The sequence below is a fragment of the Saccoglossus kowalevskii genome, chromosome 1 (assembly GCF_978046115.1).
Source record: "Saccoglossus kowalevskii chromosome 1, keSacKowa6.1, whole genome shotgun sequence".
NCBI lineage: Eukaryota > Metazoa > Hemichordata > Enteropneusta > Harrimaniidae > Saccoglossus > Saccoglossus kowalevskii.
In genome coordinates, this window is record NC_140641.1 from 7,100,239 (window position 1) to 7,116,756 (window position 16,518).

Here is a 16,518-nt window from a genome sequence, read left to right on the forward strand (position 1 = left end):
AAATGAATGACACCTTCAAGCTTCTGGTCTCATTGAAGTTAGACTGTCTGCTTACTATTGTGCTTAGACCAAACTTCCAAAATATGATTACAAGACTCAAAATTCATGAAGGCACTGAAGGCCACTGATTAGGTGCCTTACCCAAATACATTGATGTCCTTGAAAGTTGTTAAATATATAACTCAGACATTTCTAGAAATGTTTGCCTTGAATTTCTGGATGCCAGTTAAGGCGCTTTTGTTATATATACTCGTAAGATGTCATGGCAACATGACTGTTATGGATATTTTAGGATACATATGTGCTGATGTGAGAATAAAAGTTGACAGTGACTGATTTAAAACTATGTCTGTCACTGATTATTCTTACTGCATAATGGGTGCCCACCCGGTGTGGAATTCTTTCATTGTAACTATTCTATTTTATTTTATTCTAGATGTGTTTGAAAAGAGAAGATAATGAAAGCTATAGACTGGCTAAAAATAGAAAAATACTTTTCAGTTCTATGGGCTTAACTGTAAGATTATCAAATTGGGTTTTCAATGTTACAAAAAGGCCCAATTCTTCTGATCGTAGATTCAAATAGGAAAGAAATTAATTCTGATTGCCATTACATGGGAGAAAAAGAATTACATTACACCATGGGTAACAAGATTAAATTACACCACAGGTAAAAATATTACATTACTTCATGGGTGAAATGATTAAATGGGTGACAAGATTACATTAAACCTTGGATATCAAGATCACATTACACCATGGGTAAAATGATTACATGGGTGACAAGATTATATTAAACCTTGGATATCAAGATCACATTACACCATGGGTAAAATGGTTACATGGGTGACAAGATTACATTAAACCTTGGATATCAAGATCACATTACACCATGGGTAAAATGATTGCATGGGTGACAAGATTACATTAAACCTTGGATATCAAGATCACATTACACCATGGGTAAAATGATTACATGGGTGACAAGATTACATTAAACCTTGGATATCAAGATCACATTACACCATGGGTAAAATGGTTACATGGGTAACAAGATTACATTAAACCTTGGATATCAAGATCACGTTACACCATGGGTAAAATGGTTACATGGGTGACAAGATTACATTAAACCTTGGATATCAAGATCACATTACACCATGGGTAAAATAGTTACATGGGTAACAAGATTACATTAAACCTTGGATATCAAGATCACATTACACCATGGGTAAAATGGTTACATGGGTGACAAGATTACATTAAACCTTGGATATCAAGATCACATTACACCATGGGTAAAATGGTTACATGGGTGACAAGATTACATTAAACCTTGGATATCAAGATTACATTACACCATGGGTAAAATGATTACATGGGTAACAAGATTACATTACACCATGGGTAACATGATCAAATTACACCACGGGTAACAAGATCACAATACACCATGGGTAACAAGATCACATTACACCACGGGTAACAAGATCACATTACACCACAGGTAACAAGATCACATTACACCACAGGTAACAAGATCACATTAACACCACGGGTAACAAAATCACATTACACCATGGGTAACAAGATCACATTACACCACAGGTAACAAGATCACATTACACCATGGGTAACAAGATCACATTACACCAAGGGTAACAAGATCAAATTACACCATGAGTAACAAGATCACATTACACCATGGTAACAAGATTACATTACACCATGGGTAACAAGATCACATTACACCACAGGTAACAAGATCACATTACACCACGGGTAACAAAATCACATTACACCATGGGTAACAAGATCACATTACACCACGGGTAACAAGATCACATTACAACACGGGTAATAAGATTACATAACACCATGGGTAACAATATGTAGTGAGTGATGAGAAACACATATTAAATAGGCATGGATGGGTTTTGAAACTATAGTAGCCATTATCTATCTTAAAATTGGCCTAGAATTTATAATATATGTCTCACACACGAATAAACAAGTGGCATTTGAGTACAAAAGGAATGTTAATGCCTGTGTCAGTACAAAATGCAAACACTAATCTAGAAACCAGTCAGTGGCTGGGCAAAACATAAAATACCAGCTACAAAAATATGTATACATGTTAACATACAGTGGCATTCAAACATTTTGGGGAATCCCCACATTTCCATTTTTTTCTCTTTCAAGCAAAAATACATTAACAAGGTTTCTTTTGAAAGAGTGACCTTTAACCCTGATACTAACATACACCCATGCATAAAGTCCAATCTGCCTGACATTAAGAATTAACAGAAATATTTACATAAATTATAGTTATTTTATCAAACTATTTGTAGGAATTGAATAACAATAAAAACATAATTAATACATGTACATATATGACCTAATTTGCTATAACCAAGAGCTACCATATGTATTCAAATCAACAAGTGTCTGTGTGTCCATTCAGTTGGCATACAATGTAAATGTTGAAATTATTTTCTAATAACAGGATGGGAAAATAAATAGATTCTAGCAGGTTACCTTAAATCAAAACATAATCTGAATATTTCATCAATATTTGCTTTAATATTAGGCAAATAATAATAACTACTACAGATGATATTTGCATTTTAGCAGTTGACACAACTCTTTTTCAGTTTTAAAAACACTAATAATCTTCTATTGAGCACTATGTTGATGAGTCTGACAAGAGGACAGTAAGTTGAATTAAAAAATGACAATTTATAAGTTATTTATAGCAATAGTAGCCTTGAGCACGATAAGAATGTGACATTTTATAGACATATAATTAGGTCACATACAAATGTACGCAGCTAACTAATATGTTCAACTTTTATAAATTAACAAATTTTTTTTTTTTAATTGCTGTTTGAATGTGAAATTAATTTTATTTTTTTTGATAGCATTACAGACTGACACAATTGTGCATTAATACTACAATCACTGGCACTCAAAGCTATGTCTGTTAATGAATAACAGGTGCCAATGTATACCCATTGTTACTTCATCTGAATGCATTGTCTAATCATTCATGAATTCACCAACACATGTTGACACGACCTCAATTCAAACTTTAATATCAAGCATGTCAAGGCAAACACTTGAAACGTCACACACTCAAATGTAGTATTCTGATTGGCCAGATTGACAGAGATGTCATTCATATATTTGTGAGATAGATTTTCTGTAGTAGCGTGTGAATGTGATTTAAAATATAGCACAGAAAAACAGTATTAAAAATGTCTAAAATTATATTGATAGTAAAATATATTATTAATAAAGATACTTTAGATTCAATGGTATGTTCAAACACCCCTCCGTAATCTAAGTTTGTTTGTTTACCATATCTTATGGAATGCTAGACCTGATGGTTGGACTACTATTATGGTATCAATAAAGCATTACCACAAAATTAAATAGAATTTTCATACATATCCGTTTTATTCGTTGCTATAAACATTGCTCATCTTAGAAAACTACCATTACATATTTTCACCCTGAATCAATGATGTCGGGTAATACCTATGCATTGGCAGACTAATACAATTCTGTTCACCAATAACCAAACAGTGGCTGTTGTCATAGCAACTATATTTTATTATGATCACCATATTGGCTGTAATAATATTACTGCCCCATAATTTTGCTAATTGCATTCAAGATAGTAGAATCAAGAACCAATCAGAAATCATGTTGCAGTACACTTTATATCCAGGTGCAGGTGGTTGTGGCTGGTATATGGAGGTGGTTGTGGTTGGTATATAGAGGTGGCTGTGGCTGGTACATAGGGGTGGTTGTGGCTGGTACATAAAGGTGGTTGTGGCTGGTATATATAAGTGGTTGTGGCTGGTATATAGAGGTGGTTGTGGCTGGTATATATAGGTGGTTGTGGCTGGTATATAGAGGTGGTTGTGGCTGGTATATAGAGGTGGTTGTGGCTGGTATATGAAGGTGGTTCTGGCTGGTATATAGAGGTGGTTCTGGCTGGTATATAGAGGTGGTTGTGGCTGGTATATAGAGGTGGTTGTGGCTGGTATATATAGGTGGTTGTGGCTGGTATATAGAGTGGTTGTGGCTGGTATATAGAGGTGGTTGTGGCTGGTATATAGAGGTGGTTGTGGCTGGTATATAGAGGTGGTTGTGGCTGGTATATAGAGGTGGCTGTGGCTGGTACATAGGGGTGGTTGTGGCTGGTATATAGAGGTGGTTGTGGTTGGTATATAGAGGTGGCTGTGGCTGGTACATAGGGGTGGTTGTGGCTGGTATATAAAGGTGGTTGTGGCTGGTATATAGAGGTGGCTGTGGCTGGTACATAGGGGTGGTTGTGGCTGGTATATAAAGGTGGTTGTGGCTGGTATATAGAGGTGGTTGTGGCTGGTATAAAACATATGCATGTACAAAAATTTTTACTTACACTAATTTTAACACTAACTGAATGGCATACACCATGTTTTCACTCGTTTAAAAACAAAATGAGCTAGAAAGTGTAAAGTGTTATGACAGTCATGTGGTCTATCTCTATTCTCAAATCAATAAGCCATTCCAAGCTGATTTGAATCCACAAACACGGTATTTGTCTTTCAAGAAATAAAAGTGTTTCACAAACACGTCTCCAAGTATATTTAATGTGCTACATTACTTACAGCAATATATATTTAAACTCGTCTGATTATATAGATTCCTATTTTGCTGTATGCATAAATTATATCAATATATTTACAGAATAATAATCACCAAAGTTAGGTATTTATTTATAATTAGTTGTCAATTAACAAACGTGAACATGTTAATGTAAGAAAACCTGATCACATGATTACATTTACTGCATGACTTCATTTGGTCTGTAATTGTTGTGCAAATAATGCTTGGATGGAGTACTGTGTATGAAGGTAGTCGGCTACCATTAAAACAGGTCATCAGATTTTATTGACCAGTAATTTAACAAAGTGGTTTTATTTTATACTGTTGTTCACTGAATTTAAAATATGGTCTCTGATCTGGTACTATATTTCACACAAAAAATGTAACAAACATCCATATTAAAATTTGCATAAATGTTATTTTTATACTGAAACATGTTATTTCAAAGAAATGTCTAAAGACGCTAATTTGCATGTCATGCACTAATACATATACACAATATTGTGTTTTGTAATTTTCAATGTTGTGTGTGTTGCAATTTGCAAAGGCTGAATTTTTAATTTAAAATGAATATTATAATCAAACTTAAGTCTTCTACAATACAGTATCAAACAAAAAATATGTTTTTGTTCATATTGCATTTTTAAAGACGATTAAAAGTCACACAGTGTCACGATCATATTTTATAGAGTGTTGTAAAGATCATAAGAACTCTCTGCAATGTCTGCCAAGCGGACATAACAAATAAATGCAGCTTGTTAGCCGGAAAACAATGCCAGCGAGAGCATAATTTATTTTATTTTATTTTATTGTTTTTCTTTTAGTATGATTATATAAAATATGTTAATTAAGTTTCAACTTCAACTATTTAAAGTAAAGATACACTTGATACTTTTCCCTATGAGTAGTTTTGATACACATGTATCGATTGCATGGAATGTCAATAACTGAAGTGACCCAATTCTAGTGAAACCAGAGTGAGGCAGAATAAAACACATTCAGTGTTTCTGGGCTAAAAAAAAATACTGGGTAGGTAGACACAGTTGTACTCTTCGGTTTTTATGGGACCATCATTATCAACTTCAGATGTGATAAATGAACATGTGAGTTAGCTTTCAGAATATAATCATTCACTACATAGAAGGAAGTAAATGAAATTAAAAAAATACAACATTGGTGAAATGACCATGGATAATTTGCATAGGAATAAATAATATTGTGCTTATTTTCCTAAAAAAGTGGGTAAGTAGTTTTACCAGAAACACAGAATTTATATTGTTTGCCCTGACAAAACAAACAACAAGCAGCAAGCAATTGCAATAGTTTTATGTAACAATGTGTGAAGGAACAGGGTTGAGTAAATAGGAAAAGGGCACATTTTTTAGATTACTGGACAATCTAGGTGAATCTTATCTTAACAACAAAACAGAAACAGAATAATGTAGAAAGAATGCTGAGTAGATGTAAAGATAAGGGTCAGTAGCACGGGATATGAGTGACACAAGTATCTGTGTCACTACAATAACCTTCATTTCATAACTACAATTAATATATATTTATTTTTACATTTACAAAACAATTATATTTCAGGTCAAGTATGAAAACAATTTCATAAATGCGATCTTGTTAGGTTAATCGCTATTTTATTGACATCATGCATCATATCGTTATTTATCGTTTTTACAATCTTAATATGTTCAGTTTAATAGTTTCTACTGCTCTCAATATGATTTAAGGTGCGTTTTATAGTACACCATCCCGTTTAACAATATCGACACCACATACGGTAGTAACATTGTTTCTATTAGTAATACTAGATGAATATTGTTACCTATATTGACCAGCTTGATGCCTTCTTTCTCCATCAGTGACAGGGCATATGATACGTTTTCCATTTTCTGAATACGATTTGTTGGATTTTTACTGTAGCGACTTCCCCGCCTCGTTGGTTGCAGAGCTCCCCCGCGAGTTTCGATTAAACTTTCCGTCAGCGAGATCAAAAGCAGTCCATTCTCTAAATCCTCGGAGATGTCCTCGACTTTCTTGCCAGTTGGTTTTAACTGCTCGTTCATCCAGTTGGTGAAAGTGTTTCTCTGAATTTCAACCCAGCGATCGTCTCCAATGCCACCCATACCTGATTTGGCTGCATGACCCTCTGCAGACGTTGCCCTGTCCGACAACTGTCGTTGTAATTCAGTCATGTTCGAATATTTCTAGCAACAGGTTTTGGTATAATGAGTAACCAAACATATACTTCCCACTAGTATTTAGTAAGGCGCTGAAGAAGTCTTAAAGTTCTGTCGAACTTCAGTGTGTGGTGTAGCCGATGCAAAAAGTTAAAAACAACTACGTACGTACTACTGGTCTCAATCGATCAGCGACCTCCACTGTGAAGGGGTGTGTTGATTTCCTATTCATATGTAAATTAGTATTTGCTAGCTGTACCAGTACACTATAGCGCGATGTGGCGTCTGTGACTAATTTTCTGCAAAAAGTTGCGGTTAATTTTTAACCCTGAATTGTGTAGTATTACATAATAGATATATAATATAATCATTTCAGAATAATGATAATAACACTATGATATCGGTGTCTCAACTATTTTTTATCGGCCTCGTGGTGGCGCTATTTTTTATTGATCGGATGCTCCAGAAACACCTGTTGTGTCTCCATTAAAATTGTTGAATGAATAAAAAATGAGAACAACAAATGAATCAATCCACAATTCCAGAAGCAGTTACGAGCTCATATTTTGATTCATTCCGTGAAAGGCGTCTTTAATTTTCTTGTTTATTATGCCCCTGGCCTAAAAAACCTGTATCCATGACGACGTGTTAGCTTTTCGAGTATCCACGGGGGCGGAGCCACGTCACAAGACGTTCCACGTTGCTACGGCGCGCACCACTGTACATGCATTTCTATGGGCTCTGTGCGGGCTGCTGTGGAACGCCGGTCGAGCCGGTGAAAATTCGAGAAAACAATACAAACTCAACTTTGAAGTAATCCCGAACAACCAAATTTATATATGTTACACATGTAGGGCTAATCTTGTTACACTGTTCAGAGGAATCTCAACAATCATCCCAAAGTACCGTTTTCTGCGAGTTTTGGGCCTTTGTTTTCACCGCCGCGGGCATCCTGCGTAACAAGGGTCACGCGCCATCCTCCGGTAACCCTTGCCACCACAAGCGGTGATTTTATCAAGAATCGTGATAAATAAATACGTTCTTGCATTAATTGAACTGGAAAATGTATCAAAATGATTCAAATACTTCATAAAGTAGTTGGTTTAAATAAATATAGTAAAAGTATTATGTTTTACCGTGCTTTGTGAACGTAAATGGCTATTTTGATAAAGGACTACATTTTTATGGATTGATTACAAGGCGTAAATAGTTTCCCGGGAGATTTTAAAATGGCAGCCTCCGATCCGATTGTGAAATCATGCAATGATGCCTTGAATCCCAACATGTAGGTAAGTGTTAATTTGGAGAACTTTACCATTGTTTATTCACCACAGAGACTATTCAGGGAACAAGCCGTAAATTGTGTGTGTTTATCCTTAGATAACTAATACATTTATTTGTTGTCTGAGGTTTATCATCGGTTGCTAGTTTAGTAAAATATTAATCGTCACCGTTGTTTTTCTGCTCACTGTTCTGTGGTTATGGAATGCCCCCTTATATAATAAAATGTTTATACAAGGAAAACAAATTACTCGTGGTGGTCGGTGAATCACGGTTTTTAGTAACCGTGGGTGAATAAATAATTTGTTTCTCAGAAGTATTGGACAAAGTGCATTTTAGATTATGTCTTTTAAATAAGCTAATATAAACAATTAGATCTCATTTTTTTACAATTTATTTTAATAATATACTACATTGATATACATAGTGTATATGCTATGCTTTCAAAGTCCACATTTTGGCGATGGCCGCTACAAATTGACACTAATGACACAGGAAATGTTTTATTAAAAACAAAAATAAGAGAAAAAAAGATAGTTACAGCTATTAACACTTTAATCAAAATAAAAGTTATACCTACCTACATTAATTTCAGTGTTTCCATAAACAATACTATTTTATTTGTCCTATACAAAATGTACCCACTGTCAATGCAGCATGTCTAAGTGTGCTGCTTGACAATATAAATTTGACATTGATCATGTAAATATTATAAGGATTAAAATTATAATAAGATACTAATTTAGATTTATTTTTATCTTGGCTTCTGCTATTGTTGAAATAGATTCAGTCACAATGCGCACTATAGCTGCTACGTGTATGTCATTCTAATTTTAGTGGGCAAAATAACTTTCACAGTTTCTGGTTGTTGTATTTCATTTTCAAGTATTTCTGTTACAAGTACCATTTTTCATATATTCTATTTTGACTAAACATGTTCATTTTTTTTTCGCAGAGTAAAAATATTTTGTAAAACCTACAAAGAGCTGAACACACAACTGTCTTTTTTATTATGGCTCTTTTCATGGCATTGAGTGGCACTCTGACTGCTGTACAGCTGGACCAGTTACCACAGTTACAAAATATTGCTGAGAATGTTCCTGGCATGCAAGAGAATATAATAATGTATTGCACAACAATATATGTTGTCTGTGTTTGGATTCACAAAAGAGCAGTGCTCCCCAGGGATGTGCTGCACTAATTGTCTTTAAGTCAACTGCCATAATTTAAGTGCACCTCCAATATAATCATACCTGTGTTAAATTTGTAACACCTCTTTTACCTGGGTACTTTACCCCATGAAAAACTCCTGATAATTCAAATCCAATACCATATTTGCTCTATTAGAAGCACATATATATGTGTAAATAAATAAGTGTTTTGTCTATTGACAGAGCTAATACAGTAAATGTGGTTCACAATTAGTAGGTCAAGTAAGATAAGACCAATTTAAAGGGTAGTACTAGTAATTTTCAGTCTGTGAACAAATATTTTTTTAATTTTCAACAGATATTTGTCTGCATTGGTGTAAGGCTGAATTTCAATAGTGGTTTACATGTTATGTATTGTCATCTGTATTAACTACACTTTGCATATCAACACAAGTGCAGTTACAACCAGAACAAAGGTCACATGACCAATAATGGTACAAGTATTGATTTAAGGTAGAAGCCTACTCAGCATTTTTTGAGAAAGTTGGTCATAAATTGCATGACAGTGTTCATTGGTTTATTATGTAAAATCGTGGAGCTATTGCCCCATAAAATAGCATTCTTTTGTGTGAACAGTGCCGTATTTTGAGAAACTTGTTCTAATATTTTTCAAAAATCGCTATTTTTAGAACAATTCCATAGAGCGCAATGTTAAGCAAAAATTGCATTTTTCAATATTTTTAAAACCAAGGTTTTTAAAAAAATTCAGGAAAACAAAAAGTACCCCTCATTAACAATATATATTTTTTTCAGCCTATGTCACCAGCCTACAATTTGACATATGGCATAATATCTCTGCCATAGGAATCTATGGTAAAAGCACTATAATACTGCCAAAATAGCCACTATCCACTAAAATACAACCATGATTTTCTTGAAAATTAACCTGGTGACCCCCAACTTTTTTTAAGTCAATATATTGCCTACAAGTACAATTTATTAAAAAATTATTATAAAATTATATGTATACATGTATATCACAAGAATGTTTGCTATACATATATATATATACGTCCATTATCCATTCAATAATAAATTAATAATACCACACATTTGTATCAATCGATGTGCCTTTACTTTATAATCAGATTAGCATTAACTTATGAACATGTTAGTATTCCAATTAATACAACAATTTCTTCTATACAGAAAATATATAAATAAGTGCATGTACACATGTCAATTTAAAGATGTTTTCTCAACATGGAAGAGATCTGTATATCCATGGCCCCTGGTAACCTTTATTAGTCCCCAAATATCAAAAAAATTATTTATAATCCCAAGGTTACAAGTTGTAATTGAACTGTATTTTTATCATAATGATGGTAATTAATAAAGATTGGAATCCTATGTGAAAATTTTCATTGTGTTATGATTTGTTTTTTACTTATACTAATATAATACAATGTTTGAGGCCACTTAAAGCTTATTCGTTGTAAACTGCTCCAAATATTTACAACTTTATTACTGAAAAAGTAAGATTTCAGACATCCTCTAGTTATAGATGTTTTACCATAAATGCTTACTGACTGGACATGCATTAGTATTATAAAGCTACACAGGTGACTTTGTACAGTAACCATATCTCTAAAAAAAACAATTTAGCACCCTAGCTTTAAATTTCATTATCATGCAGAGAAAGAAATAATTTGTATAAAAGTGACATTGCAAGTATTACCAACCTATGGTTTGAAAAAAAATGGTAAAACGCGATCGTTATGAATTGTTATTGATCGTTATGAATATTGTACTTGTATCAGAATCACTATCACTTGAGAGTCCAGTTTTCAATCTTGACACGAGTAATGCCACTCTAGTTAGTAGGTCATATTTGTTGAATTTCTGAAATGGCGATGAATTAATTCCTTTCAATCCATTACATGATTGTCCAAGGGTTTTCATAAATATCCTTAACTTTTGTAGTACTTGTGTACCTCGAAGTAAAACTTCTTCCGGAACTACATACGTGTGTCTACTGGATTTACAGTGGATGAAGAGTGCTTCATTAAAATTGACACAGAACGACATACTGCATCTGCTGACCCTGTTTCACGACCTATGGCTTGTGTAACTTTATTTGGGCCTAGCCGGTGGATTAACGTCTTGATATTACACACTCCATACTTCTGTCTCAAATCATGTAAAAATACGAACAACAAAGAAATTTAGTGTTTGACAATGCAACAAAAATAATTATTAATTAAATTAAAAGTTTCACGGTTTTTACGAAAACCAACAAATTATCCGCAATCATGAGTTCAGATATAACATTTCCTAATATTGCTCCGCCGATTGCATAACAAAATACTATTAAAAACAAAATAAGGAAATCTTATCTAAATACGATTCTAAGATGGTCGTTATATTATCAGCTTCGGCTTTACGGCTTCCGAGCTTGATATAAAATGATAATCCAGCAGTCGAAAAACTAAAACAGTGAATGACGATCGTGCCTCTTCTTGTTTGCATTTCTGTGTTTATGTAAATGTAGTTCAGGGTTCAGTGCGCGGAGGAAGATGCGCAGTGACTGTGCGCACAAGTTGTGGTTACAGAGGTCCGTGGGGCCGATGGTAGAGAATGGGGCCGATGGTAGAGAATGCGCCGCGGGTTGCCAGACGGTGAAAATGCCCGGATGTCCGTCCCCGAGGATAGAGTAATCCGACGAGCGCTTCTCGAAAGTACGCCCTCAGACGCCGCCGCCATTACTGGAGGGCATATATCACTCACAGTCATGGCGTCCCATAACAAATCACGTAAAAATAATAATATTTATTAATTACATGCGAACTCGTACTATTGCCACCACTACAAACTCACCTACAAACATTTAATACGTGTTTCCAACGATTATTTCCATGGATATTTGGAAAGACGATGTTAGAGACTGGCTAACATGTGGGGCCGAATGATCAACGGAAGGAGGCCAACCTACAGGACTGTAATCAGGGCTAGAGACTGACCAAAGCTGGAGATTCAGACTTTGTGTAGAAATTGTTGTAAAACATGATTTTGTTTCGTTTGTGTGTGTCCACATCGCTTTTTGCACGCACAGAGTTAGGCTGTTTTCCATAACGATCAATGGAGAACAGATATATAGAAGATAATATTTGGTAATCGTAGTCCTAAATAACTATTAAAAATAGCTAGACGTTTTGAACAATGGCTCTTTATCGATAGCATAGAAGAAAGTGTTAAATTGAAGACGTACGTAGGAGAATTTCATGGAAATAATAACATGTTGAGTTGCATGCTGAGTCAGTGTTTATAATGATGTCAAGACCTTAATGTATTTTTCAGGGCTCAGATTGAAACTTATGCACGTGCATTGATGTTGCCAAATTTTACCCTTCAATTTAGTTATTTAGGACTACGATTACCAAATATTTCAATCTGAAATACAGAAATCTGTATTTCTTGTTTGGGGTTCTAATGACTATGCGATTGCTGATGTTTCACTAGATTTACCATGCGCTGAAATATAAAAGCACACCATGTTGATAACTTGTGATAAATTAACTAAAACCGCTATACAAAAGTTTCAATCTGAGCCCTGAAAATCACATTAAGGGGCAAGGTCTTGACATCATTATAAACACTGACTCAGCATGCAACTCAACATGTTATTATTTCCATTAATAAGAAATAAATTAAAAAAAACTGTGAGAACTATTTAAAGTTTACTTGTAGTAACAAATTAACTAATTTGGTAAACACAAAGGCTGCTTTGATCAAGGAAGGCATGTTAAAGCACTGTCACTTAAATTGAAGGGTAAAATTTGGCAACATCAATGCATGTGCGCTGAGATGCTGTTGTGCATCTTGTTAACAAGCCCTGAAGGTACTAGCACGACTGCTCTAGTCAACATTTAGCCCAAACTTCAATGCATCGATTTTGTCCAATTTCCCAATTATAGACTCAAAATTACAATAAAACATGTACTAAATTTATGATCTTAACGTGGTGAAAGCATGAGTTGACTTGCAAAATTACAATGAGAAATCAAAATATAAATGTTGCATTATTGCAAGTGATCCACGTTTGGGGAACTATTGAAATAAATTCAAAACGTGGAAAATTACAAATTTATTTTTCCCTTTTGCATTCTTTATATTGAAATCAATTTCTTCTTGAACATGAATGGTCCAACACAGTGTTACTTCAAATATTTCAGTCGTAATCACATTGAATGCAACATCACGAATTATATTTACATTAACAAGTTTGTTTACAAACAAACGAGAATAATTAGAAGCTGCCTCCACATATTTTCATACTCCCTGTGTTGTATTATGCTTCAATACTCATACTGTTATTACGAGTACAACACAAACTATGTGGATCGGCGAAATTGGCTTTGTTTACATTTTTGTGAGACGGGAGCTTTTCATTTCTATCACTAGATGCGACGAAGTTTGCATTACTAAACATTCGTTTTACTGTTATTAATCGTACTATTTCGACTTACTCGACTATCATTCCTTGGAAAGAAGTATTTCTTTTGTATAATCTGCTTCCATTTCATCAGAAGCTTGACAGACTGTTTTTTTTTTCCGTTTGGAGACCGGTGCATTTGGTAAGGTTGCCTCCCGGGGAGGGGGAGGGTTACTCACATTAAAGTGCTATATGTATATGTGCCGCCAAAAGGGGTCCCAAATTCACCATCTTTTTGTCATTGTTTCTGTCTGAAAAGAGGACTATATTTTCCAAAGACTGTCTCTAGACCTTGAGTGATCCAACAATCAGGAAAATTAAGCTGTTTTTTTCTTTCTGTAACTTCATTTCGGTCGTCAAATTATGTTCCCGGGAGTCCATCTAGGTAAATAAACATAGCTGACCACCCACCCCCATTTCCCGCAATAAATAAACCTGAAACGGATTTCGATCCTATGATTCGCTATTTACCATTTATGCGTACTGTCACAACATTCGCACATATCATGTGTGAATGGATTTTGCACGTAGTTTGTTTCCATTTTTTAAAGTTTTTTATCGTTGTTCGTGCATCCTAGAAACTTAGTTTTTTTCTGACCCTTCCATGATCATAAAAACATTGAAACTATAACACTAGTTAAAATTATGGTATAACATTTTGATCAAAACAACATTACACTGACGAAAGATTTCCACTCGATTATCGATACACGTTGCCCCCCGGTAATGGCGGCCGTGAGCGCGCCGCCTACGGCGAACGGGTAATTTATCTGCTTCCCGGATTCGTCTATATACTTTCACAGCCACGTTTGTATTTAATTCTTGGAATTGTTTTCGTTTGGGCATGTGATTTTCGATGCATGATTATATTTCACGGCTTCACACAACGCTGTATGTTGTACGTTGTCAGTGGTAACTACATATTTCAAATACTATTGCCTTTTGGTTGATAATCACTTATTATTATTACCATAAATTAGTTTGTGTTAATTGTTTATTAATGTACAAACAAACAAACAAAAAAAACAGAAAATGAGATGTACACTCCCCGACGTATTTTATCTGAACACGCACAAAATCACTGAGATTTTGCGGCTGCAATGCCGCACACTGCTACAAGTGGACAAGTGACATTCTCTACCATACTCCCGCCATGTAACGTGCTAAACTGTGTTTAATCCTCTGCTAAACCTTTCATTTCCTAAAATGTCCCAAATTGCAGTGCTGCGGCATCGTCAACAAGACGAGAAGCATTACGTACTCATTTTTAGTCATTTCGAAACATTTTTGTTTTATGACAAGCATTTGGCACCTTGTAATATGTTGTTTTTTTTTTAATAAGTTTACGCTAAACTCTCTCCACACGAAGAACTTATATGGTCATGTAAATACACTTGTTTATTACATATACTTTATTTTATTAATTGTTGTTCATAGAAAAAGAGCTAAAAATAGTGACGATGAATGAACGGGTTATAGCGCCATCAGTCGGTTTCCGTGAGAGAATGTGTGTGTGTGTGGGGGGGGGGGCGTGTTTTTTAGCTCGCGCAATTTGTTCACTTATTTACCTGATTCTCGGCGTCCTGGTGAGCTATAGGACGTTTTTACACCAGGGTACGCAAGTTTATTTTATTGCGCAGACAAAACAAAAACAAATTATTTGTCTAAGCAGAATTGAAGATTATCGCCGATTGGCTACAAGTGCTAGCAATCTCCTGCTCGGTGTTTTTATGATATGCCATATGATATGGGTCTTACATGCAACGGTTTAGTGTTTGTGCTGTGTGTTATATTGCATGGTCTTACACAATATAAGGAAACTGTAAATAATAATGGCAACAGACATTGGCGCTCTGTTATAAAAGTTTAGCAATTAATTTTAATCATTTGAATCCAAGATACAATCTGTAAGCTAAATAGTGATATTATCGTATGTTACACCTGAATTAGGTTTCAATCTCTGCAAAAAACAAATACTTTTTTGTTTTGTCTATAAATCATAATTAAATTCATTCATAACCAATTCTAAGAGTAGAATTGGTTGAATGGTTGGGGAAGGAGGTTTTTATTTAAAAGTTATGTTTTTGTTTGTTTTCCTTGGTCTAACACAGACCAGATTTACATAATCGCAATATATGTACAAAGTAATGTAGGTCAGGGGGTATGAGGGGTAATTCTGGGATTGGGAAGACGGGTAAAAGGTATGTCGTCATTCCAATGTAAAAACAGAATTTTGTTATTCTACTTAAATCAAAATAAGTAATTCATACGTTTGTATGAGATAGGAGGTCATTGTTCTAAGTACAGGACACACTGCTATTTTGTGTTTTCATGGTTCAGCATTAGTTTATTACAAAGTTACTCTATTCTAATTACCAGAGATGTGTTTTCTTGGTCCTATGTAAGTTCATAATACAGAGTAATCCATAGACAGTGTTACAAATGAGATGAGTCCAGAAGGGTGATAATATGAGGGTTTATATATAGAATGTATTGTTGTTTTGTCACCGAGCACCTCGTTATGACCAGATGTGTCACGACTGTCAAATTTCACTACACGCCAGCTAGTGCTATCGTTAGGGGTTGGTCTGATTGTAAGATTGTAAGCACTTACAAGCTGATCTTGATCATTATGGTCCAAGGTGTCAACAATTAAAACTTATAATATAATTATCCAGCAATACGGGTCGTTTATTAAGTATTAGAGTCAGAGGCGTGGGCATTATTTTATCACAAAAATGAAAATACA

The 16,518-nt window shown here is 34.7% G+C and overlaps 1 protein-coding gene and 1 long non-coding RNA gene across 3 annotated transcripts in view; both read right to left on the reverse strand.

The window, feature by feature from the left end:
* LOC100369791 (filamin-A-like) overlaps positions 1-7,043 on the reverse strand; it is a 47,138-nt gene extending 40,095 nt beyond the window's left edge. For both annotated transcript variants that reach the window (XM_085498635.1, XM_006823377.3), the window contains exon 1: positions 6,491-7,043. In XM_085498635.1, coding sequence (XP_085354761.1) covers positions 6,491-6,860 — 370 coding nt within the window. In that variant the 5' untranslated portion in view covers positions 6,861-7,043. The remainder of the gene's footprint in view (positions 1-6,490) is intronic.
* A 3,346-nt stretch (positions 7,044-10,389) lies between these two features.
* Positions 10,390-11,892, reverse strand: LOC146750334 (uncharacterized). The gene is made up of 2 exons (XR_014929384.1): positions 11,682-11,892; positions 10,390-11,463 (listed from the first exon to the last, which is right to left on the reverse strand). It is a non-coding gene; the product is annotated as an uncharacterized LOC146750334 (long non-coding RNA).
* Positions 11,893-16,518: the final 4,626 nt, after the last annotated feature.